The sequence below is a fragment of the Jatropha curcas genome, chromosome 8 (assembly GCF_041381405.1).
Source record: "Jatropha curcas cultivar XTBG-Jc1 chromosome 8, XTBG_Jcur_1.0, whole genome shotgun sequence".
NCBI lineage: Eukaryota > Viridiplantae > Streptophyta > Magnoliopsida > Malpighiales > Euphorbiaceae > Jatropha > Jatropha curcas.
The window spans coordinates 5,168,002-5,195,863 of NC_143158.1; the positions used below are offsets into that span (position 1 = coordinate 5,168,002).

At 32.2% G+C, this 27,862-nt stretch overlaps 1 protein-coding gene, 1 non-coding gene and 2 pseudogenes across 3 annotated transcripts; 3 read left to right on the top strand and 1 right to left on the bottom strand.

The window, feature by feature from the left end:
- Positions 1-206: 206 nt before the first annotated feature.
- On the top strand, positions 207-1,181 carry LOC149494046 (uncharacterized; annotated as a pseudogene).
- Positions 792-898, bottom strand: LOC149494047 (small nucleolar RNA R71). Its single transcript, XR_016322344.1, has one exon. It is a non-coding gene; the product is annotated as a small nucleolar RNA R71 (small nucleolar RNA).
- A 72-nt stretch (positions 1,182-1,253) lies between the features above and the next one.
- Positions 1,254-5,582, top strand: LOC119371554 (uncharacterized). Its single transcript, XM_089724942.1, has 3 exons — positions 1,254-2,112; positions 4,315-4,455; positions 4,591-5,582. Exons 1-3 carry the CDS (start codon positions 1,254-1,256, stop codon positions 5,580-5,582), a joined length of 1,992 nt encoding a protein of 663 aa, XP_089581068.1.
- A 7,791-nt stretch (positions 5,583-13,373) lies between these two features.
- Positions 13,374-25,337, top strand: LOC149494048 (EG45-like domain containing protein 2; annotated as a pseudogene). The gene is made up of 3 exons (XR_016322024.1): positions 13,374-13,601; positions 13,701-13,974; positions 25,096-25,337. The product of XR_016322024.1 is annotated as an EG45-like domain containing protein 2 (transcript).
- Positions 25,338-27,862: the final 2,525 nt, after the last annotated feature.

The following is a 27,862-nucleotide window of genomic DNA, read 5'->3' on the forward strand; positions in this document are numbered from 1 at the left end:
CCCGTTTCAATATCTATTTTTAATTTTATTTTCAGTTCTAGTTTATTTTCGACAAAGCTAATCCCTAGGGTTCGACCCTTCTCACCATATTTACAAGTTTTATTTTGTAGGAGAGCAGGTTAATTATTTTTGGCGGATTCGACGCCCGTCAAATTTTGGCGCCGTTGCCGGGGATTAGTTAACTTTACTGTTTGTTGTCTTTTTGAATGACCAGGTCTGAAAATTTGCCAATATTATTTGATCCTGAGATAGAGAAAACAGCCCGCTCACTAAGGAGATAAGCGAAGGAGCGAAAGTGGGCCGAATCGATTTCCGGAACTGAACCGGAAAGTCCAGCAGCTGGTCACCTTGATTTTACAGCTGAAACCGAAGAAGAAAGTCTTGAGCAGGAAGAGATTCTTACAGAAATTGACCAAGAGGAAGTTATGGCCGAAAACCGCACTGTTCGAGAGCTACAGGCTGCCCCTGTAGAGCAGCAGCCTATGTGTATTACTTACCCGGAGTTGGAAGCGCCATTTGAGCTCAAATCGGGTCTTATTCATCAACTTCCGACTTTCCATGGAATGAAGACTGAAAACCCGCATAATCACTTAAAGGAATTCCATGGAGTTTGTTCTAGCATGAGACCGCAGGGGGTAACTGAAGAGCAAATTAAGTTGAGGGCATTCCCGTTCTCACTTAAAGATGCTGCTAAGGAGTGGTTGCTTAATCTACCTCCAGGTTCCATCACCACATGGCCTGATATGGCCCGAGCATTCTTGGACAAGTATTTTCCCGCTTCTAGGGCAGCCATCATACGAAGAGAAATTTGTGGGGTTAGACAAAAGGCTGGAGAGAGTCTTTATGACTATTGGGAGAGATTCAAGAAGTTATGTGCAGCCTGCCCGCAACATGGGATGTCTGAGCAGTCCCTAATACAGTACTTTTATGAAGGGATGCTTGACATGGAAAGGAAGATGGTTGATGCAGCTAGTGGGGGAGCACTTGTTAATAAGACTCCATTCGCAGCAAGAGAGATTATTTCCACTATGGCCGCCAATTCACAACAATTTGGCCAAGTTGAAGAACCCTCCAGGAAGCTATATCAGGTATGTGATTCTTCCATTCAGTCTCAACTGAACGAACTAACCTCTATTGTTAAATCTATTGCTGCAGGGCAACCTGTGAAGAGAAGTGTGTGAGAGGTATGTTGCAGCGATCACCCAACTGACACATGTCCATCATGGTATGGTGATCAAGAGCAAGTTAACGCTATGGGAGGATATTCCGGGCAGCCCCAAAGACTGATGGGTAACACCTTCAATAATGCTTGGAAGAATCATCCTAATCTTAGCTATGGAAGCCACAACCAAAATTTCCAAGGATACCAACCAGCTAGACCACCTCCTCAACAAGCTCCTCCCCCAAAAATACCATTGGAAGATATTGTGAGGTCACTTGCCACTTCTCAACAAGAATTCCAGCAAGAAACGAGAAAGGGAATGCAGAATATGGAACAACAAATTAGTCAACTTGCATCTTCCTTGAGTAGACTGGAAACACAAGGGAAGCTTCCTTCCCAAATGGTGGTAAACCCAAGGGAAAATGCAAGTGCGATCACTTTGAGGAGTGGTAAAGAGCTAAACACAGCAGCCCCTAAAAAAGGCAGCAGCAGTTCTAAGGAAGAAGCTGAAAAGGAGGTAGAAATTCACCGAAATGGGCCTTCCGAACAGGCTGAAGTACGGCAGCCCCAAACCTTTACTGTTCAGCCTCCTTTTCCCGAGAGATTGGCTAAAACAAGGAAGGAAAGTGAAGAGAAAGACATTTTGGAGACCTTTCGCAAGGTGGAGGTGAATATTCCATTGTTGGATGCTATTAAGCAAATACCCAAGTACGCAAAGTTTCTCAAGGAACTTTGTACCAACAAAAGGAAGGTAGATAGTGTTGAGAAGGTGGAGATGGGTGAAGTTTACTCCGCCATGATTCAAAGAAAGAGGCTCCCACCAAAGTGTAAAGATCGAGGTATGTTTGCTATTCCTTGTAAAATAGGCAATGTAGGGATTAAGAGATCTATGTGTGATTTAGGAGCTTCTATAAATGTCATGCCTTTATCTGTTTACTCATCTTTCAAGGGTTGTCCCTTGAAAGAAACGCGTATTATTATTCAATTGGCAAACAGGTCTATAGTGTATCCCGTGGGATTGCTAGAAGATGTTTTGGTTCAGGTTGGTGATTTAATTTTTCCAGCAGATTTTTATGTACTTAATATGGAGGATGATAAATCCTCGACTGTAGCTGATTTATTGCTTGGGAGACCTTTTCTCCGCACTGCAAGGACAAAAATTGATGCTTATGAAGGCACATTATCTATGGAGTTTGATGGTGAGAAGGTCGAATTTAATGTTTATGAGGCTATGAAGTACCCTAGTGATGTGTCTAGTATTTGTTCTATTGATGTAATTGATCCTTTAGCACAAGAAATGTTTGAATTAAATGCTGTTGACGAGCTTGATTTAGTGCTTTGCAGGAATATTAATATGGACAGTATTAAAGAGATTGAGGAAACCTTCTTAGTTAATGAAAATGTACAGGAAATTGTGTGTGAGATGGAGACAAATCAGCCCCTAACAAGCAGCCACAGCCATATTGTTTTGCCTTCTCACCATGAGAAGCTTTTACCATCTGTTTTGCAGGCACCCAAGTTAGAGTTGAAACCGCTACCCGGCCACTTAAAATATGCATTTTTGGGGAATGGAGACACATTGCCTGTTATCATCTCCAGCAAACTTTGTGAGGTTGAAGAAGAGAGCTTGGTTCAAGTTCTTAGGGAGTATAAAGAGGCCATAGGATGGACAATAGCAGATATTAAAGGGTTGAGTCCATCAACTTGTATGCACAAGATTCTTCTAGAAGAAGGCAGCAAACCCACAAGAGAAGCTCAAAGGAGGTTGAATCCACCTATGATGGAGGTGGTGAAGAAGGAAATACTGAAGTTGTTAGATGCTGGTATGATTTACCCGATTTCTGACAGCAAATGGGTAAGCCCTGTACAGGTAGTGCCTAAGAAGACAGGAATTACTGTAGTGGAGAATGCTGAAGGAGAGTTGGTTCCTACAAGAGTTCAAAATGGGTGGAGGATGTGCATAGATTATAGGAAGTTAAATGCAGCCACAAGAAAAGATCACTTCCCACTTCCATTTATTGACCAAATGTTGGAAAGATTAGCTGGTCGTTCTCATTATTGTTGTCTTGATGGTTTTTCAGGTTTCTTTCAAATACCAGTGGCACCCGAAGACCAAGAGAAGACGACTTTCACTTGCCCTTTTGGTACATTTGCTTATCGACGGATGCCGTTCGGTCTTTGCAACGCACCAGCCATATTCCAAAGGTGTATGGTTAGTATATTTTCAGATTTTGTAGAGGAGATTATTGAGGCATTTATGGATGATTTTACTGTCTATGGTAATTGTTTTGATGAATGCTTAACTAACCTTACAAAAGTCTTAAAGAGGTGTATAGAATCAAACCTAGTGCTAAATTATGAAAAATGCCATTTTATGGTAGACCAAGGTTTGATTCTAGGACACATTGTTTCATCAAGAGGCATTGAGGTTGACAAAGCTAAAATTGATGTAATTAAATCCTTACCTTACCCTGCAAGTGTGCGGGAGATTCGTTCTTTCCTTGGCCATGCAGGTTTCTACAGACGCTTTATTAAGGATTTTTCAAAGATAGCTCAACCGCTTTGCAAGCTTTTGCAAAAAGATGTGTCTTTTGTGTTCGATGAGGAGTGTAGAAAAGCGTTTGATATGTTGAAGGAGAAGCTCATTTCTGCTCCAATAGTCCAACCACCGAATTGGAACTATCCTTTCGAGATTATGTGCGATACGAGTAACTATGCTGTAGGGGCTGTTCTTGGACAGCGTATTGAGAAGAATTCTCATGTCATATACTATGCATCAAGAACATTGGACAATGCCCAATGCAACTACTCTACCACAGAGAAAGAGCTTTTGGCGATAGTGTTTGCTTTGGAAAAGTTCAGGTCGTATTTGTTAGGAACAAAGGTGATAGTTTTCTCTGACCATGCAGCATTGAGGTATTTGTTAAAGAAGAAGGATTCCAAGCCCCGTTTGATTCATTGGATTCTTTTGCTTCAAGAGTTTGATATAGAGATAAGAGATAAAAAGGGGTCCGAGAATCTTGTTGCTGATCACCTTAGTCGGTTGATTTTGAATGAAAAGCCGTCACCATTGGACGATGATTTTTCGGATGAGCAACTCTTTAGCTTCCAAAAAGTTATTCCATGGTATGCTGATATAGTGAATTATTTAGTTGCAGGTACTTTACTAGAAAACTTAACTAGAGCTGCAAAAGATAAAATCAAGAGAGATGCTAAGTATTTTGTTTGGGATGATCCATACTTGTGGAAGTTTTGTTCTGACCAGGTGATTAGAAGATGTGTTATGGATGTGGAAGTGCCATCCATTCTGAAATTCTGCCATTCATCAGCTTGTGGAGGTCATTTTGGTCCTCAACGAACAGCTCGCAAGATTCTGGAGTGTAGACTTTTCTGGCCATCAATGTTTAAAGACTCGTACATTTATTGCAAATCTTGCGAAAATTGCCAGAAGACAGGTAATTTGAGTCGTAGAGATCAGATGCCCCTTACCTCTATTCTTATTTGTGAGATTTTTGATGTGTGGGGTATAGATTTTATGGGGCCATTCCCATCATCATTCGGGAATAGCTACATATTGTTGGCAGTGGATTACGTGTCCAAATGGGTTGAAGCTAAGGCAACTCGGACTGATGATGCGAAGACAGTAGTGAATTTTGTCAAGAGCCATATTTTTTCTCGGTTTGGAATTCCAAGAGCAATTATAAGTGATCGAGGAACTCATTTCTGTAACAAGATTATGGAGAATCTGTTCAAGAAGTATGGTATTACGCATCGTGTCTTTACAGCCTACCACCCGCAGACAAGTGGACAAGCAGAAGTTTCGAATAGGGAAGTGAAGTCTATACTGGAAAAAACTGTGAGTCCTAATAGAAAAGATTGGAGTGTCAGGCTGGACGACGCTTTATGGGCTTATAGGACAGCGTATAAGACACCGATAGGAATGTCACCTTATCGCTTAGTTTATGGCAAACCATGTCATTTGCCTGTCGAGTTGGAGCACTGCGCATTTTGGGCTATTCAGCGCTGCAATATGCAGTATGGTGAAGCTGGTGATAATCGAAAATTACAATTGCAAGAGCTTGAGGAAATTCGCAATGAAGCTTATGAAAGCTCCATAATATACAAAGAGAAGACTAAGGCTTTCCATGATGGCATGATATCCAGGAAGAGCTTTGTAGTTGGTCAAAAAGTTCTATTATTTCATTCTAAACTCAAATTATTTCCTGGTAAGTTAAGGTCCAGATGGACTGGTCCATTTGTTGTTACTAATGTTTTTGCTCATGGTGCAGTGGAAATTCAAAGTCTAGAGACCAATAAAATTTTTAAGGTGAATGGGCATCGATTGAAACCATTTTATGAAGGTTTTGGAGCTACTCAATCAGAGAATTTGAGGCTCGAAGAGCCAGGGGAATATAGCTGATTAGCTCAAGAACGTCTAGCCGGAGATGTTAAAATCAAGCGCTTACTGGGAGGCAACCCAGCATTTAGTTTCTGTTTCATTTTATTTTATATTTTTTTTTCTCTGAATTTTCATTATTATTTTTTTTTCTTTATTTATTTATTTTTTTTTTTTGAAAAAAAAAAACAACAAAAAATTGCATGAACAGTGTCGTCCCTAACCTGGGGACACTGTGTTTTTCTGGGTTTAACTTCTATAGAGTTTTTAAATGGCATGGTTAAAGTTGTTTTATTTTCTATTTTGCTGTGTTCGTTGGGGTGAGTATAGGGCGTTTATTCGTTTTAGCAAAGAGGGTATATTTGACTTAGAGTTTTTTTTTTCTTTTTCTTTTATTCAGCTACTTTGTTATTATATTGGGTAAAAAAAAAAAATAATAACTCCTTATATTTGTGCGGCAAGTGTAAAGAAAACAAAAAGGAAAAAAAAAAAGAGAGAATAAGAGAACCCAAACAGGGGCAGCAGGCGCTCTTTGGACGAAATCTGCGTTGACTGAGAGTCTTGAACGATGGCAGGAGTTCTGAAGAACGGCGACAAGAATTTTGTCACTCTGATCGACGACCTAAAACCCAAACAGACTTTCTTTTCATCCTTAGCCCAATCCTACGTCACTCTACAGCGCGACGCAAAAACCCAACAGCAGCGTCTTCCTTCCTCATCTGATTCCTCTCCGTGCCAACTTCAGCAACAGGTATTAATTTACTTCCTATTAGAATAGAAATCGTGATTTAAGATAGTGTCTGTGCTCCAATTTACTGCATTGTCATTGATTTCAATTGGGTTTTTTTTTAGTTAATCAATTGTTGCTGAATTTGAATTAGGGAAGAACTTAGCTATATTATAGATTGTTGGCTGAAGCTATTTGAGCACATTATGATTTATGGGTTTTGTTGTTTCGCAAGTTTTTATTGGGTTTTATTGTTTAACTTTGCAATACTTGCTGAAGGGGAAGTTTTTATAATTTTCTTGCTTGTTGATAATTCAAATTTTGTTTAAATTGGAGTTGGAATTGATAACTGAGTGGAGTTCGATTGCTGAATATTATGAGTTGGGTTTAATTCTAGGCTTTTATTGACTAAATTCAGTGTTCAATGCGATTTGGGATCAATTTATTGGGTTTAAAATTAGTATTCTGAATATGAGCTCTTAAAACTTAGAATCTGTTGTCATTGTTTGAACTAAGTTTACTTGCCTATTTTGCTATGTTGTTTTAATGCCATGTTCAGTATTGAGAGTAATAGGTACAACATCAAACCCAATTGATTGAATTGCAGAAGTTGGTGGGATTGGAAATTTGCCATGTTCAGTATTGGAAATTTGATTGATAGTTGAGCAGAATTGTTTATTAAGTTGAACTGATTTTGCTTTGCTGGCTCTTTGCTTGGTTAACATCTTTGAGGTGATAGAAAGCTGAATAACATTTGCAGACTAACAACCATTTGGTTTGCATTTTGTTCTTTTGTTTTTCTTTTGGTTGTGTTTTTGTGTTTTCAGTTGCATTTCAGGATGAGCAAGAGCAATATTCTTAATGGCTAGAACAGGGCAGTTTCCTTCACAACAGGGCAGTTTCCTTCAACTTTACCTTTTATTTACATTTTAAGCCTTGAGTCCACCTTAAGGACAATGTGTGGAGTAAGTGTGGGGAGGGGAATGTGACCATTTTTGCTGAATTTTTAATTTTATTGCTGAAACTGCTAATTTTGCTGGAATTTGTGCTTCAATTATGGATATATGCTGCTGCCATGTGCATATTTGGTATGAAACTTGATCGGTTTTGACTGTTTTGTAAAAATGCTCCTAGAGTTTTTATTTACCACTTATCCCATGAATATTTTGAGTAAAATTTTTTATTTTTGAGCTGCATTTGGGATTACTCTGGGACTTAATTGTGTCTTTAAACATGATTTAGAATTTATAGGATATCTAGAGAGGAGAACTTTGCTTTTGAAACTTGGTCTGACTGTTGTGAGAGCCCTAGATGATAAGACTTAGCGAGCGAAAACCATAACTTGAAATTGACCGTCATTGCACTCGTGAATCTTGGTTTAAATTGCTTACACTTTGAATTCTCAAATCGGGTTTTCGAAACTTGGCCTCTTTTGATAAGTGTTTTTGAGAGCAATCGTCGAAGCAAAAAAAAAAAAAAAATTAGGATAGCTTCCGAACACTAGAACTCTCTTCTACGTTCCCTTGAGGCGAAATCCTAGGTGAGTCTCGACTTTGGAAATGATCTAGGCATTCTTTGGTCGATCTAAAAAAAAAAATTTCTACGTTTTCCCACCTTGACGTTACCATCGTTTTTACCCCTTCTAGCCTGCGAAGCATGCTAAATGCGTGTTTCCAAATTCTTTTCATAACCCCCAATATAACCATATAACCCAAAAAGCTCTTTGCCCACCACCTTTGAATAAGGAAATGCTCTTTTTAATCGTTGTTGAGCATGCATGTTTAAGTTTCAAGTTTTGGTGCGAATGCATTTTTGTTTTGTGTTTATGTTTGTGTTTTGGAATAAATAGTCATAGCGACTTATATGTAATTAGTCGTTGTGATGTCAAAAAAAAAAATTCCAGAAAAAAAAGGGAAAGAAAATCAGAAAAGAAATAGAAAAAAAGAAAAAAAAAAAGAAAGGAAGAGAGAATAAATAAACAGCAGCCAAAAAAAAAAAGGGAAAAATAGAGGAAAAGGCTGTAATGTTATGTTTTGTTTTGTGAAGTTGCATTTGTTGCCATCTAAGCATTAAAGTTAATAACATGCATTGCTCTTTGAACCTAATGTGAAAGACTTATTTTCTTATTATTCTCTAGCCTTACATTATCCTTTTCTTTTGTAACCATTACCCTAGCCTAACCCATATAAAAGACCTAATGATTCTTAGTTGAGACTTGTCCTACATTAGTGGAGAGGGAACCGCGAGGAGAGCTTATGGTTGTTCATTATCTTGTTTTCTTGAAGCTATGAAAATGTATTTTATATGCCTTGATTATTGCTCGACAAAACATTTGTTGATTCAAGCTTCCTATGTGTGCATGAGTGTTTTAAGAATTCTTAGTGTAACCTTTTTCGATTGAGTTCACGATGATGGGATGATTTTGACAGCTTGGTATCCAATTGCGATGTTGCGTTGTTTGCGGTTTTTGCATATGTTGAATCGAGTTTCGTTGTGAAGTTGTGGTCTCCTATATAGATTAGATTTCGAATTCTAAGTCATGCTTGAGGACAAGCATGGGATAAGTGTGGGAAAATTTGATAACTTGCAAATCCAATTTTCTTTTATTGTTATATTTGTGTTGATTTGGTGTCATTTTGTGCTTAAAAGAGTGGTTTAACTTGATTTATTGTTTTTATGCTAGGAAAAGTTGGATTTGATATGAATGAAGCAAAAAGGAGCACAATTGAAATGTTTTGGAGCAAGGAAGGAGCTGCTGGAATTTTGGAACACAAATGCAAGCTGTTAGGCTCTTAGCCTTAGGCAAGACTAAGCAGGAAATCAGACCAGCGGACTGATTGTGACATTATTGGCTGGTCACGACTTCTTCAACTAATTCCAGCATGTTTTACAGCCACATGATGATATTAGACACAGTTTTTAGTGGGTATTTTTATTGTATTAGTGGACCCCACCTTCTAGGGGCTATTTAAGTCGAAATTAGGTCTTTTTGTGGATCATCTTTTGCCTCCCTGGGGTTGTGACGAATTTGAGAGAATTTTTGAGAGATTTTTGCCGAACTTTCAATCCTTTAGATGATGTTTTCTTCTATAGCCATGTGTGGCTAAATGTTCTATTCAGTTAAGGCTAAACCAAGGTAGAAGTTTGATTTCGATTGTGAGATTATATTGAACTTAATTGAATTTCTTTATTCTATTGCATTTATATTCTTTCTGTGACTTATTGGGAAAATATATCCCCTAGCGAAATTTTATTGAATGATTTAACAGGGCCCGTTATATTGTTTGGTAGAAATTTCCATAGCTATTCGGCGTAATCAAATCCGTAATTGTTTGGTTAGGTTGATGCAGTAGTAATTAATATAACGTAATTGGGTAGAATTTTTTAGGTTGTATTAAGAAAGAATATAATCAGATTTAAATGGATGCTCGTAGTTTCTGTTAATCTAGGCAGGGTTCTATTAGATTTTAAAGCGGTTAACAGTTAAATCCTTCGTCGTACTTAGGATTGCTAGTTAATTAGGGGTTGTTATTAGATCGTATCTTAGCAACCTATTCCTACGGTAGAATTGGTTGGGTTGACGTTCTTTCTGGCTATAACTTGTCTGTAATATGAATTAAGGAATTAATCTTGAATCAATGATCACTCGAATCAAATCTTCGAACCGCGGTATGCCTTGGCTGAATTTACTATCAATTGTTCAGGTTCAATTTTTAATTTTATTGCATTTATTTCTTTGATTTAATTTTAATTCGTTTAGTTCGATTATTAAATTCCCCCGTTTCAATATCTATTTTTAATTTTATTTTCAGTTCTGGTTTATTTTCGACAAAGCTAATCCCTAGGGTTCGACCTTTCTCACCATATTTACAAGTTTTATTTTGTAGGAGAGCAGGTTAATTATTTTTGGCGGATTCGACGCCCGTCATATCAGAACCTAGATAAAATGAATTTATACAATTATATGAATTGTAGAACATGTGGTAAATATGAGTAAAGAAAGTTAATAACATTGAAATTCTTCATTAATAATATTAATTACATATACATTTATCAATTTGTGACAGTAAAACTGCTCTAAGTATTAAGTGTCTTCAATATCATCTACTTCCTCCTCCTCTTCATCATCTTCCTGTTCTTCATATTCGTCTTCTGAGGTACCCATGATGATTTGATCTTCCTATTCATCATCCGATTCTCCTATTTCAACATAAGATCGGCTTTCATCATCCAATCCATCCGTTAAATCTTCAATAACTTGCATCGGTTGCGTATCAACCCTAACTTCTTGAAATGGCTCCGATACTGCGAGTGAAGCAGATTGTTTGGTTTCAAATGTATGAACAACTGATCTAGCCTTGATTTTACACACTACCATCCAATCGCAACGATCTCGTTTAAACGATGGATATGGGACATAGTACACCTGTGCAGCTTGCATTGCCAACACAAAAGGTTCATACTTTGTATATCTTCTTTTTTGATTAATATCTACCAGATTATACTTAGGATGAACCTTCGTGCCAACGTTTAGCGTAGGATCAAACCATTCACATTTTAATAAGATTGTGCACTTCATTGGTAGGCCTGGATATTCTAACTCCAAAACCTCAACCAATTTCCCATAACAATTAGATTGTGCAAAATGGCCACTACTAGGCCTCCAACCCAAACGCATCATTCATTAAAAAAAAAATATTTAGAATAATAACAACAATAATAACAAAAATAAAATGCATTATTTCAACATTATAAAAAAAGAGTAATTTTAATTACATGTATCATAACAATTAGCTTCGATCTATTATTGCTATTCTGTATCACGTATCATGTGGCAAAGTTATAACTTATATTTGGACTAGTTTTTTTTTTTTACTAAAATATCCTTATAGTGATTTTGAGTTTTTGTGTTTTTAGAGGGTAATAGCTCAAAGCCTAAAAGAAAGGAGCCTATTATGACCTAATTGTGTAATTTGGATCACTAATTTAATATTAATGCAATCTACATTCTTCTTTCCCAAATTTGGTACTTTATAGTTTTTGTGTGATTTTTCATATTATGTGTGTAAATGTTTTATTTTAGTGAAATTAAGTACTTAAATGAGTTTAACTATGTTGTAAATATGTGATTTTACCCTTGGTATAAATTATATGCATTTGATGTAAAAAGTCCTTAGGAGGCCGAACCTCGACGGGGGATTTCCTTTGATTTTATGCCTTGTTTTCGTATTTTAAGGCTTTGTTAATTATTTTTGTTTATGAGATGTTAGTATGATAAGGAAAATTGTTTGAATTTAAAATGTTTGATTATGTTATTATGTCGTAATTAGAGTTTTATTTACCATTTTCGAGTACGCCTACAAAGAAATAAAATATTTTTTACTAAATAACAATAATAATAATAATAATAACAATAACAACAACAACAATAATAATAAGAATAAGAATAACAATCAACAACAGGAACATTAATAATAATAATAATAATAATAAAATACAACAACAACAGGTAACAATAATACGAAGAAGAAGAATAAGAACCAGACGTAAGAGAATAAGATAACAAGAGAATAAAGAATAATAAGAATAATAAGAACATGAAGAAGAAGAAGAAGATATAAGAAGAAGAAGAAAGAATAAGAACAGGAAGAAGAAAGAATAATACGGAATAATAAGAATAAGGAATAAGTAAGAATAATATAAGAATAAGAAGAATAATAACCAATAATACCAAGCACAAGAATAAGAATAATCAGAGAATAATAATAATAATAAGAAGACTGAATATAGATCTAGAATACGAATAACTAAGAATAACACACACAACAACACAATAACAATAATTAATATAATGACTAATAATGACTAATAATAATAATAATAATAATAATAATTAATAATAATAACATGAACATAATAATAATCAATAATACGTAATAACAACAGTAACAATAATTCTAATAATAATAATAATAATTAATAATTAATAATAATAATAACAGTACATAAAAATTCCTAATCGCAACTATACAAAACCAATCATAATTTATTATAATAAAAACAAATAAAATCGCAAAAAAAAAAAAAAAAATCGAAAAGAGAATCACAAACCAAAACTTACTTGAAATTGTTTCCAAACAGCAATGGAGTGACTGGAATTCCAACGGAGCAGAGCTGGCGGCGTCAGGCGTGCTGGAGCGGCATCGGGAAGAGCTGGAGCGGTGCTGCGAATGGAGGAGAGGAGAGGAGGAGGAGAAGAAAGAAAGAAGAAGAAAGAAGAAGGAGGGCATTTTGCGTTTAAAGCCCTAAATTTTGTGACCGACACATCGGTTGCAAATTTCATTAATATCGGTCGCAAATTTTAGTTGTGCGACGTCGTTTCACTTCGCAATAAAATTGCGACCGATATGCGACTGAAATTTTCTGTCGCATATAATCGGTCGCAATTCGGTCGCAAAGCGGTCTCAGAACTTATTCCTAATTTTGAAACGCGCAATATTGCGACGGAATGTAAGGTAGTCGCAAATCGGTCGCAAATCCGTATTACATTGGTCGCAAACCGAAAAAACAAAATCGCGGAAATTTTTAGCGCTACAATTTACGACTGCTTGTCCATAGGTCGCAAATCGGTCACAAAAATGCAACCGATTTTAATCGGTCGCAAAAATGAGTCGCAATTGCGCACTTTTTTTGTAGTGGTATAACACTCTATTATGAATATCATGACAAAAAATTGTATACCATAGTTATAGTTGTGAAAATGACATTGTTGTTATTTATACCTTATAAATTTACGTGATTATTAATTGTTTTATTTTTTTGATTTATTTTATTTTATTTGGATAGGCGTGCAATTTACGATTATTTTTTTTATTGTGCAAATTTAAGTCGTTGTTGATCATTTACAAATTGCAAGAAATCAAAGACTACCAACATGCTATGTTTGTGTGATCCCATCTTCTACATTGCAATGATTATTTAATTTTGTGGGTGCTTTAAGCCCTATCTTATTACCCCATGCATATTTATGGCGTTGCTGAATCTCTATAAATAGGGAGGTAATGTGTTTAGCTTGCAATCACATTAAAGTGCCAATTTAATCATACAGAGCAACCAAAACTAAAATCATGGGAAAGGCAATGAAAGTATTGCTTATGTTGTGCATGGTGGGATACCTTGCCTCAGTTGCATTTGCCATTCGAGTGAACGATGACAATGGTGCTGAAGAGGGTGGTGCCAACGGCGAGGGGGTGCTTCCGGTAATGGCAATGCCGGTTCTCTAGGAAGTGTTTCTGTCTATGATCCACCTTACACTCGTAATTATATACAGATCTATATATGTATATGGAAAAATTATTAGATACCAAAACTATTCTTTAATTAATATATGATGGTGTTCCTCTGTTTTGGAATAGCCAACCAGTGTTACGGAGATGATCCACTGACGACTACGCTGGTGGCTACTGTAAATGACGCCTTATGGGAGGGTGGGGATAGATGTAAACAGACTCTGAGAGTGAGGTGCATTAAGTCCGCCGACGCAAGCAAACCTTGCAAAAAGCACACCTCTGTCGATGTAAGAGTAGCTGATTACTGCCCAAACTGCGAGACAACTTTTCAGATTTCTGACGATGCTTATGCCAAGATTGCCGATCCTAATGCTCCATCACTCCAAGTTGGATATAGCTGGTAACTCCACTTCACTTGGTTTTACATATATATATATATATATATATATATATAATCAAGTAATTAAATTATGGATGGATTTTGACTATCTTTGTTTAATATGCAGGGTGTAAGGGAAGTCGTAAATGGCATTAACAGGAGAAGCTTGTGTGTAGTTCCCCTAGCAAGTTTCTTATCATGTCCAACACCAAAATATAAATCAATAAAAAGGGAAAATAAATAAAGAATGTGTGAAGAGTGTAAGGATGATGTTCAATCAAGAACAAAAATGACAGTAAGCACAATCAAGATCAAAAATAACAGTAAGCAAGCAAATAAACTATGTAAAAAGAAAACATCAAATTGCCATAAGCACATCAATGCTGGACAATCATTTTCTTCCAAAAAGACATTTCAATGAACTTGCATGACAACTGTAATGGCAGAGAGATTAAAGAAAAGCGAAATTAGACTTTTGCATCGCTCGTGCTATCTTCAAATTAGACTCTCTCGCTGTTGTTCGTGTAAAGAGCTATCTTTGTATAGCTATTATATTCTTTGTATAGTTGTCATATTCCCTTACTCCTAGTCATGATAGATGCACCCATCACAGTGTCGTAGCTTTATAGTTGTATATTTTATGATTTCCATCATTATCTTTTGTAAATCACATGTATTTATATTTGGCTATTCATGCCTAAGAGAATATACAATTTTGCTCTTTCTTCAGTTCGAGCCATTAGTAAGGTGCAATATGATTTATCTTATTTTGGTCTTGTTATTAAAGATTGTCTTGTTTTTGCAAGTGCTTAGCTAATACTTGTTTGTACTGATCTTTGATTTGATTTCTTACCATAGTTTGTTTATTTTCCTTAACAAAAGGGAAAAAAAAACACAAAATTTGCTGATTACACTAAAATCACGTAATATACCTGCAAGAGAAAAATCTCAAGATCAAATACTTAGGCGAGAGATTCTATATTATAGATAGACTATAAATGACCATACATATGTATATATACATACTCCACTAACATTTTAAAATAAATTTTTTAAAAAATATATTATATTATCCATAATCTATAATATATAAATATTTAATTTAATTGATTTTAGTGACTTCCTATTTCAATCAAAATTGTATTACCAAAAAATAATTATAAATTAAAATAATTTTTGATTTTCATTAATGAAAATCGTGGCCACAATTGTCGCAAAAGTTATATGTAATAGACAATTGGCATTTGAGACCAGATTAGCGACCGCATTTAGTTATAGACGACTGTATTTTGGTTTCAAATTTTGAATTTTCAATTACGACAGTAGTATGGTCGCAATTACACAAACACACGGTCGCAATTGACGGTCATAAATATTTTTTCATCAATTTTGAAACGATCACCTGCAAAATTAATTTTTTTAAATAGAATCAATCCATAAATTACTAGTAATTCATATATAATGTCAAGGTAATTTTATAAATCGGATAAAATTGCTAAATATTTAAGTCAATGTGATAACAAAATGATATTATTTAATTCAACTAAACAATTAATTAATACCAAACATTATCTTTCTCTCTCTATATATATAATCAATCAACATTATCAACTTATTCCCTCCCTCAAGCTCAACTCTAAGCTTTTCATATTACAAAAAAAAATATTAATTTATTTTAATTTTATAAAATTTCATTTTAAATTACCTCAATCTCCTTTTAATTTTTACATTTTACTTTAATATCGATGCGTTGCAATAAATAACGATAAAAAGTATTGCAATAAATTTTTTATTAAGTCTTAATAACACTTAAAATAGAATAAGAAAAACCTTAAACATTGATAATTTGAGTATATAATAAGGTTATCAAAAAATTGAAATGAGTATATAATAAGATTAATGAGTGGTTCACATATTCTCCTTTAAATGGAACCGAGAGTTCGATTCTTATAGATCAAATATTCGCTGTAAGCCTTTACCTTTTAGCAGACTGATTCAGAGCAAACATGATTTAATCATAGTTCAGTGGACTAGAGATATCTATAGTTAATACCAATATATATAATAAAATTGAATCTAAAGATTTTTAAATTAAAAACTACTTATATATTTTATATTCACGTATATACATTTTATAATTTTACGAGATCATATCAGCAAGTTAAAATTAATACATCACAGTTTATTTTATATAAAATAATTAGAAAAAAAATTTAATTCTCAATTTCACATATGAATAAAATTTTTTATGAACAAAATATTAATTAACTTGACCCGATATAAATGAAAAGACTGTAACACCATTATAAAACTTTTTAGCAATTTAGATATTACCAATGTTACACTAAAAGTGTAATTGTAAATGGCTATAGATCGTGTCAGGTACAATTTGTGCCATTTTAACAAAGCTCTAATTAATTTATATGCAAAATATATGAATGGATAATTAAAATAATTGTTATTTTATTATATAAACTTCATACCTAATGGAAATTATTTGATATTTTACAAAAACAATTTTAAAATTTGTCTGAAATTATGGTCTAATATTTGAAGAAAGCACAGTTGATATGATATTGGCACACAGAATTTTAAAACCAGGTGCTTTCGTCAAAAAATCCCTTTCAACCGAGAAAACCTACTTCCAAATCCTAAATATCTTCTTCTCTTCTTTTCAGTTTATCCATAATTCAGTTTCCATACATGGACACATATCTCTCCCATCAGCCACTGAATTGTCGTTTTCTTATCATCATATTTCTCTTTGTTTTCAATATAAGTGCCCAATGATAAAAACTCTTTTAATTACTAGATATTATGACTTTGGAATTTCAAATTTTTTACACTTAAAATTTTTTTATTTATTTTCATTTTTTTGCCAATAATTTTAAAAAAGTTTCAAAGTTATGAAGTCAAATAAAAGTTTAAAAAATTTTAAAGCTTGAGTTAATAAAAGTTAAAAATTTTTATTTTATTTTCCTTCAGTTCTTTTGCTTTCGCACAATATACAAGTTAATAATACGAAAATCAAATCCAGTTCGAGTAAATATAATTAAAATAAAAGTGATTAATATTTAAATTTAACCAAGAGGACACAATTTTTAATTTATAACATTTCTTAGATTTCAAGTAACTAATCTAAATAGAATCAAGCTTTAAATTAATGTCAAACAATGAAAATCAAGCTTAGATTCCAAGCACTAAGGGGCTCCAACAAACATTCCTTACACTTTATAAGGACAAGGGAGGGAAAAAAATAAATAAGGAAAAAAATAAGGAAGGAAAGTAATAAGGTATTTTTATATTAACACTCAATTGGTTTAACCATTATTTTTTATTTTTTAATTACTATTTTCTAATTATTAACAAAGCTATTGTAAACACATTTTTTAATTATTTCACTATTAGATATAAACAATGTATAATGACAAATAATCACGTTTGCAAATTATTAATTCTTACCATTTTCATTGAGACACCCGGTCGTATTCATGTTTTTAAAAATATTTTTTAATAAAAGACAATTTCCACCATGTAAGTTTGAATTTATATTTATTTTTCATACCTGGTTTCGGGTTTTCATATCTTCGTGCTACATAGATTAAAATTCATATTATATAACACAAAAAATAATTATCTTTTTGCAAATTATCAATTTTTTTATTATTAGAGAAGAAAATTGTTCCATATAGAATGAATTATCAAATTTTATGAATTAATCAAGTGTAACCAATTGCTATTTTCATGATAATAGAAGCCCTTAATTGGTAATTTGTCTGATCTGATCCGTGGTGCTTCTACTTGCACATGCTTGAACGTGTGATTTAGGAAAAAACGTTATAAATTTATTCAAATCAATATATATATATATATATATATATATATATATATATATATATATGAGCAAGCGTTGTTTTTTTTAGAAAGTTACATGTGGCATATCGACTTGACATTTTAATTTGGCATGTGGTATATTTTTCCAGTTAGGCTTCTACTTGGCATAATTTGATTTGATTTTTTAATGTATTAATGTATTGATTTGGTTTGGATTTATTTTAAATTAGTGTTTTTTGTTTGGTTTGATTTGATTATTCATGTATTAATGTATTAGTTTGTTTTTTTATTTTTAAATGGTGCTGTTTTTTTTTTTTAATTTTAAATTGTTTACTCTCGAGAAAAACTTTAGCTTTCTTAGAAATATTATACATATAAGTTGTATCACTATATTCTTCTGTATCTTTGGCAAATGTGTATTGGTTTCTGCTTTTAAATAAATTATTCATTTTTTTCTTAAAAGTTCAGAATTTTAACTATTTCCACTAAAGAGGTTAGTAGTTCTTACTCAAACTTTATTTTTGTCTCTTTCTTTAAAATTATTTAACACGGTTTGCAGTTATCAATTATCAAATCAATATATATATATATATATATATATATATATATATATATATATATATATAGCAGGTAGAATTTGTTGGTGTTGCCACGTAAGATTCCAAATTAATGATATGTGTATGGCTTGATTGTTTGTTTTTATATTTATTTGAAAATAAATTAATTTATGATTGAATTAAACTGTCTTAAATGTAATTGATTAATATAACGTTAGAGAATTAATAGCTTAAGTAACAATTTATATAACTTTAATGATGTAAATAAATTTCATAATTTATAAATTTTAATGATTTGGACAATTTGTTTTTTTAATTATGCAAATTGATGTCATTGTTGATCATTTACAAATTACAACAAATCAAAGACTACCAGCATGCAATATTTGTGTGATCCCATCTTCTACATTGTAATGATTATTTAATTTTGTGGGTGCTTTAAGCCCTATCTTATTACCCCATGCATATTTATGGCGTTGCTGAATCTCTATAAATAGGGAGATAATGTGTTTAGCTTTCAATCACATTTAAGTGCCAATTTAATCATAGAGAGCAACCAAAACTAAAATCATGGGGAAAGGCAATGAAAGTATTGCTTATGTTGTGCATGGTGGGATACCTTGCCTCAGTTGCATTTGCCATTCGAGTGAACGATGACAATGGTGCTGAAGAGGGTGGTGCCAACGGCGAGGGGGGTGCTTCCGGTAATGTCAATGGCACTGCTTCTGCCTATGTACCTTCCTATCGTAAGTATATATAGATCTATATATGTATATGGAAAAATTATTAGATACTAAAACTATGCTGTAATTAAATATGATGGTGTTCCTCTGTTTTGGAATAGCCACCCAGCGTTACGGAAGTGATTCACTTACGCTGTTGGCTAGAGTAAGTGAAGCCTTATGGGATGGTGGGGATAAATGTACAAAGACTTTGAGAGTGAGGTGCATTAGTTCCTCCGACGCAAGCAAACCTTGCAAAGGCATACCTCTGTCGATGTAAGAGTAGCTGATTACTGCCCAGACTGCAAGACAACTTTTCAGATTTCTCATGATGCTTATGCCAAGATTGCTGATCCTGATGCTCCATCAATCCAAGTTGGATATAGCTTGTAACTCCACTTCACTTGGTTTTACATATATATAATATAATCAAGTAATTAAATTATGGATGGATTGTGATTATCTTTGTTTAATATGCAGGGTGTAAGGAAAGTCATAAATGGCATTAACAGGAGAAGCTTGTGGGTAGTTCCCCAAGCAAGTTTCCTATTATCTCCGACATAAAAATATAAATAAATAAAAAGGGAAAAAATAAATAAAGAATTTGTGAAGAGTGTAAGGATGATGTTCAGTAATGTAGCATCCATCTATACATATCTTCATGTAATATCATATGATTTTGTTTATAGTTTATCTTGAGTGAAAGATAAATCAATTTTCATCTCCCTCTTTCTTATCTTTGAATTTTAAATTGCATTATTCCGTGACACTACAGTTGTTTAAAACAAAAAACTCAATAAGACTAATCTCATACTCAAAGAATACTAATTATTTAAAAAAAAAACATCAACGGCTTATTAATTAATCTTACTAATATGGATATCAAAACAGTTTGTTCCATACTTATATATGTATAGACCTATATTTATCAAATGTTAAATAGGTTTTTTTTTTGTCTCACTTCATACCGATATGGACTTCATGATTCCAACTCTTGCAATGCCACGTTACTTTTAGTTTCCGTCTCATAATGCTATACCCAAAAATGGTCGGAGGAAAAAAATTATTTGGGTGGTGAAAATATTCAATTTGCCTTAGAGAATGCTTGATGTTTCAAGATATAACTGCAAAAAAAAAATTTAAATAATTCTAAGAGTATAAAACGAGACTTAATATATAAACTTAGCAAATAATATGGGTTCAAAGGGACGACTTGCATGAATTTATGTCAATGAATATTGAAACTCATATTATACAAAACCAATTGCGTAAACTTTAAGGAATCTATGCATTTGGCTGAAAACCAAAGTTTTATATATAATTTTAATGCTATGTTTAATATAAAGTAAGGAATGAAATATATTACTGTGTTTAGTATGCATGGAGAAACAATTCAAATTATATTCATGTATTTGGTTGATAAGAATAATAGAAGGGATATAATAGCGAATTTGTAAAAAGACTAAACTACTCTTATTAATAAATTTACTGTAAATTAATTTATACAATTAATTATTTTATTAAATAAGGATTTTCCTTAAGATAATGATATGGTAATTTTAATATTTGCGAACAATGATGAATTATGACAAAATAAAAATTATTTTTCAATCTTAATTCTATTCCTAATAAATTTTCAAAAAGATGTAATATTCACCAAGTGAGTGTAATATTATGACAAAATCAATAAAGTAAATTCATTACTTTAATTCGAGAGTATTCGTTGTCTTTTATTAAAAAAAAAAATCCAATAAACAACCTTTAATTCAAGGGCGTATTTGATATTTTATAAAATTAATTCAATAAACAAGTATCTTAATCATGTTTGATTATACAGATATATAGTGATATGAATGAATGATGGATAAAAGTTAGATAGAGAAGCCCTAAAAGATCCAAACTTATTCGGATGGAACTAAGAATTTCATTAATGGATAGATTCCATGCCATTATGGAAGGCACTATAGATATGTATAATGATACTATCTACTTCCATCATGTCTCCACAAACGAAAGATAGATATTTTCTTGAAAATTGTTACAAATTCCTGACGGGTATACAAGGAACATTCAAGATGTGTAAGTAAAAGGTTAACCTAAAAGAAGCAAACTGTCAAATATTAAGAGCCATGACCACTTATTTTTCATACAAAAAATTCTGCACATTCTTGTTGTTAGAGGACCATTTGACTTGTCGTGTGTTGGTTTTAACATTTCCAAGGGAACATCTTTGAACCAATTGGTAATGAATTCATGTGATTGAAACTATGGCAGAATGAAACAAGTAAAATTTAGGGATATTAGTTTTCCTAATGGAAAAAGGTGTCTTATATAAAATTACAAAATATCAAAGGGAGATACTGTAACCGTTTCATTACATTTGTTCCATGGATAGATGAAAAGGAAATTTAGCTAATGGGTGCTTCTTGTTAGGTGAAAGCACTCTCAATATGCTATACTTGTGTGATTCCATTATTTGTATGTTATATATAATGATTTTAAAGAAAAATGTAATCAAGTCAATCGGTGTGTTTTAGTTGGTCTTGTCACTTATGTGTTAAACAAAAAGTTTCAGATTTGAAATATTTTTTTTACCATAAGAATTTTTACCAATTTAGTAAGTAAATGGAATGACTATTCCTGTTGTATATCTCACAATGTTCTTTCGATCCATTAGACATTTCAATGAATAAAAAAGAAAAAATGTAATTTTGAAGGTGATTTTTTTAAAAAAATTCTTATTAGAGGATACATTAATTAAGTCCTATTTTTGTGTACCTTATTGGATGCTTATCTAATTAAGCAATTTGTGCGATTAAGCAAGAAACTCCAATTAATGCAAATCTATGTGGGTATCCAATTAAGCAAGAGACTGTAAATATGCTATGTTTTTTGTGATTCCATCATCTAAGTGGGTACTTTATGCCCTATTTTATTACCCAATGGCGTTGCTGACTCTTTATAAATGGGGAGGGTGTGTTTTTAGCTGTCAATCACATTAAATTGCTAATTAAATTATAATTTTTGCCTCATTTTTTCCTAATACATCCTTATGTTAACGTCCATAAAAAATTAAATGATTCATAATACATTATTTTTGAAATTAATTAAAGATTTGATTCAATAGAATTTATTGGAGAATTTTAAAGGTTAATGTGTTAGTTTTGCTTATATAATTTAATTAATGATAATACAGTAGTTTGACTATTATAATTTGTCGACAAAGTAGCACATTAAATATGGATAAAATAGTAATTTTTAAATATAATTCATTTCTAAAAAAAAAAAATAGGAAACAAGATAATGATTTGGAACGGATGAAAAAAGAAAGTAGGACAAAATAATGGGACAGATGGAGTATATTAAACACATTAATTATTAATAATGTGAGATAAATGATAATTTAGTTAAATCATTGAAATTTTGTACCATAATCTAAAAAATTATAGCATTTATATTTGTGGATAGAGGGAATACATTTTTGTTAATGATTATGATGTATTCATATATAATGGGATGACACAAATATATCATATTGAGAGTATCTAATCTGTGGTAAATGACTGGTGATGAATTAATTTTGTAAGTGGACATAAAAGCAGTGCACCACCCACTTGTTTTTGTATCATATTTTTACCTAATTAACTACTAATTTGTTACATAATACTTATCACGTTTAAAATTTCGCGTGCCTTAAAAAAATTATTAAATGTGTCTAAGTTATAATAAATTATTGAGTAAATTGGCTATATTACCCTTAATTTAATATTAATTCTCAACTAAAACCATTAAACTGAAGTAATAATTATTGGTCATATACAAACTCCTTGAAATCACAAATGTGATAAGTAATTTGGAACAAACTATTTTCTCAAATGTGACAAATATTATGGAACAGAGATATTAGTAAGCAGTCGTTAACTAAAATCCTTTTTTCATCTATCCATATCTCTTGCTTTGATAGTTTGCAATTTTATATTAGTAGTTTCCATTAAACAACCACTTGTACATTTGCATGTACAATAATAACAGAAATTGCTAATTGGTTCAAAGATGTCCCTTGGGAATATTATAAGCAAACGCATGACGAGTCAAATGGTTCTCTTACAACAAGAATATGCAGAATTGTATATGAAAAATATGCGAGCATGATGCTTTATGGTTTAACAATTTGCTTCTTTTAGAATCTTGGTATGTTCTGTGTATAACCTATCAGCAAATCAACAAAAGATCTTTCTTTTGTGGAGAAAGGATGGAGGTGGATGTTATTGTATTCAGCACTTTCACAATGCAGATGGTGGCAGATTAGCAACAAAAATGATCTTCCTCCACCCCTTTTTTTTTTTTTTTGGTTTCAAATCAAAAATAATTTTTAATGTTTTTATTTTAATTTTCAGTTTGGTCAATCAATTTAAATTTCTAGTGGATTTCACTTTTGTTTAGTGGCTTGCTTAGTTGGATGACACATGGTTGAAAAATTATTTTTGTACTTAATTTTTTTTAATATAATCTTTATGTTAAAGTTAACACGTTTAAATTCTCTATTTTTATTTTTATTTAGTGATTCAACTTTATTTTGTTGGATGCCACCTAATTGAAAATTAGTTTTATATCAAAATCTCACTCTATATGTAAGAATGTCTTACAAAAACTAAATATTACTATATCTTTCATTCACAAGAAATAGCTCAACATACTTAAATTTAGTGAACAATTTATAACCTCAGAAGTTTTATTTATGAAAAACATTTGTGAATTAAGACAAATGAAAATATAAATATCTTTTTACTAGAAAAAATAAAAAAGATGAAAATTTTTTTTGAAACAAATGTTCCAAGAGTCTGACACTCTCTTTTTTCATAAGTACATATATATAAAAGAAAATTAGAAAAAAAATCACAAAAAAATGAAAATTAGAAAAAAGATTTTTTCTTTTGAAGCAAAAATTAAAAACAAATTGATGTAAAGCGGGGTATGGTATAACACTCTATCATGGAATATCATGACAAAAAAATTGTATACGATAGTTATAGTTGTGAAATGACATTGTGTTATTTATACCTATAAATTTACGTGAGTATTAATGTTTTTATTTTTTTGATTATTTTATTTATTTGGACAGATGTGCAACTTACTTTTTTTTTTTTTATTGTGCAAATTTAAGTCATTGTTGATCATTTACAAGCAACAAATCAAAGACTACCAACATGTACATTGTAATGATTATTTAATTTTGTGGGTGCTTTAAGCCCTATTATTACCCCATGCATATTTATGGCGTTGCTGAATCTCTATAAATAGGGAGGTAATGTGTTTAGCTTTCAATCACATTAAGTGTCCATTAATCATAGAGAGCAACCAAAACTAAAATGATGGGAAAGGCAATGAAAGTATTGCTTATGTTGTGCATGGTGGGATACCTTGCCTCAGTTGCATTTGCCATTCGAGTGAACGATGACAATGGTGCTGAAGAGGGTGGTGCCAACGGCGAGGGGGGTGCTTCCGGTATTCGCATGGCGGTGCTCTAGGAACTGTTTCTGTCTATGATCCACCTTACACTCGTAAGTATATACAGATCTATATATTATATGGAAAAATTATTAGATACCAAAACTATTCTGTAATTAATATATGATGGTGTTCCTCTGTTTTGGAATAGCCAACCAGTGTTACGGAGATGATCCACTGCCGACTACGCTGGTGGCTAGTAATGACGCCTTATGGGAGAATGGGGATAGATGTAAACAGACTCTGAGAGTGAGGTGCATCAAGTCCACCGACGCAAGCAAACCTTGCAAAGGCACACCTCTGTCGATGTAAGAGTAGCTGATTACTGCCCAACTGCGAGACAACTTTTCAGATTTCTGACGATGCTTATGCCATCATTGCTGATCCTGATGCTCCATCACTCCAAGTTGGATTAGCTGGTAACTCCACTTCACTTGGTTTTACATATCTATATCTATATATATATATAATCAAGTAATTAAATTATGGATGGATTTTGACTATCTTTGTTTAATATGCAGGGTGTAAGGAAAGTCGTAAATGGCATTAACAGGAGAAGCTTGTTTGTAGTTCCCCTAGCAAGTTTCTTATCATGTCCAACACCAAAATATAAATAAATAAAAAGGGGAAAATAAATAGAGAATGTGTGAAGAGTGTAAGGATGATGTTCAGTAATGCAGCATCTATATATACATATCTTCTTCATGTAATATCAGCTGGTTTGTTTATAGTTTATCTTGAATGAAAGAGAAATCAACTCTCATCTCCTCTTTTTAATTTTAATTGGTTACCTCTAATATTTTGGACTACATACTTTGACTCTGAATTCTAAGAATTCAATTAATCAGTAATAATAACCGTAATATTTTAAAATTATTGGGAATATCTAATAACTTGATTTTTTTTTTCTTTTTGTATTACCCATGAAAAGAAGATTAAAAATTATTAACCGAATCAATTGCAATATTAGCTAGTCTTAACCTAATATTCTAACAGCCTGTTTAGTAAGTTGAATGGTAATGGGATTGAAATTTCTATTACCATTCAATTGTTAGTAGCCATTATATTGTAGAAGTGGTAATCGATTTTGTAATAATTTTTTTTATCAGCAAAATTTTAACTTTATTAATTAAAATTACTAGGAAAAAACTTAAAAAAACTTAAGCAAAACTAAACCCAAGCCAATAGGCTTTTCCAAAAACATTCAATCCTAACGGAAGAATGTTAAGTTGAAAAAACCTGAACTGAAATACATCAATATAAAGAACAATGTTAAAAGGTAAAATTTTGGAGAGAAAAAGTTATAACACGCCTAATAAAGTTTTTGTAGTACGTAAACAGAACCAGAAATAGTAACTTCAATAATAACTTCAAACACGCTCTTTTGCTTACAAGATACAGCTCTATTCACCCAATCTCAACAAATCAAGTTAAATATAATATCGCCCATTACCATTAATGAAAAAATTTAAAGAACATACTTGCAACACTGACATCTTCTATAAATCTATATCCAAGCGACAAAATTTTCTGAGGAGAGTAGAGATCTTATCATTTATTAGAATAGTGACAGAGAGAGAAGGCATTACATAGTGACAGAGTTAAAAATTACATGAGTCATGTATCTAAAATCTTATTTTGATTCGTTGGGTTTCCAATAAATAAATTCATTTCAATAAATAAATAAACTATTACTTGCACTCTTGGGTACAATTTTCTTAAAGGCCATTACAATGCAAATGATTAATCACATAAATAATACCATAGTGGAAGACTGGAACTGGAAGTCTTCAATTTGTTGTAACTGATAAGTGTTATTTTTATAGTATTTTTATTGTGATTTTGATTAAAATTTCTATTGCTTTTAATTTATTTAATTAGTTTTTATGTAATATTGATATGTTTTTATTTAAAAGCTTCCTTGAAACACAACTCACTTGATTTTGAGGGAAAATGTAGGGTTTGGCAAGAAAAAGGACAAAAATAAGGTACAAATTCATTAAGCACGTCCGTGCTACAGTAGATGCCCATGCTACAGTGCACGCCCGTGCCAAGCAAAGAATCCTAAACTTAGTCAAAAGTTGCCAACCAACTTTCACTAATTTATGGAGCTAATCTTGGACAACTTTCCTCACATGCAAACCAAGATCTATTCTATGCACATGGGTGAGTCATAATTGAAGAAAATGGAGACCAAAAAGAGAGCTTTACAACCTAACAAAAGAAGACTTTGATGATTAAGACCATGTGGAATCCTCTCTCAAAGAGTCTATAGAAAAGAAGAGTAGGGAGATCAAAAGACAGACACACGTTACACTACATACTCCATCATCTCATCTTCCATCTCTCATTCTCTTAGTCTTGTACATAGTTTTATTTTCTTTTAAAGTTAAGTATTCAAGAGTTGTGCAAAGATTCAAGGAAGTCATCCAAGCAATTTATCTCTAGTTCTTATTTCTAACTCTTAATCTTGTTTATTTCTTTCATTATTCTTATTGATTATGGAATATTTATCAAGTATTATTGAGTTTTGTTTAAGTACTATGTGTAATTAAGTTCTTATACTAGGGGTTTGATGTAGCTTAATCTATTTTCCAATTTATGTAATTAGATTTATTTTTCTTTATTCAAGTTATGATTTATTAATGAACTTAATGCTTCTAGGCAGAATTTTCCCCTAGATTGATTTATTTCAATTATCACTATCGGAAGAAGGATCTTTGATATGAAAAGGTTAATAAAACACATGAGAATAATAACTTGATGCGGAAGCTATACGGTTTGACTCATGGGGGGTTTTCATAAGTTAATGACTTTAGGTTATGAATTCACAAAACAAACCATAAAACTTAATGATTTAATTCATGTTTGATTGCGCTATTGGAAGATAGGTAATTAGACCGGGTTAAAATAGCTAACAATACATCGGGAGAGCTTGTTAGTGATTTTTGGGTTGTTTCCCCTATTTGAATAATTAAATTGATCAATGAACTAATGAAATAAATTGGATAGAGTTAAGTGAAATTAAAACCCTTAGTGGTTTTACTTCCTTGATTTCTTTAATCAATAATTGCTTGCTTAACTTCTTATTTTTACTTGTTGAATTTAATTTCTATAAACAATTTCCTCATCTATCGTTTAAATAATAATAGGATATATAATTTTGGTACTTGGTATACAATCCCTGTGGATACGATACTCTACTCACTCTATATTACTTACAGCGAATTCGTACATTTGCGAAATAAGCTGTCAGTAACGATTCAAAATCCACTTTCTTTTACATTG

Bases quoted from the DNA above. Each gene is read 5' to 3' on its own strand.
- LOC119371554 (XM_089724942.1), top strand. From the start codon at position 1,254: ATGGGAGGATATTCCGGGCAGCCCCAAAGACTGATGGGTAACACCTTC. The intron at 2,113-4,314 runs GTTGTCCCTTGA...TGAATTATTTAG, and splicing joins TGTTTACTCATCTTTCAAGG to TTGCAGGTACTTTACTAGAA. The intron at 4,456-4,590 runs AAGTGCCATCCA...ACATTTATTGCA, and splicing joins AAGATGTGTTATGGATGTGG to AATCTTGCGAAAATTGCCAG.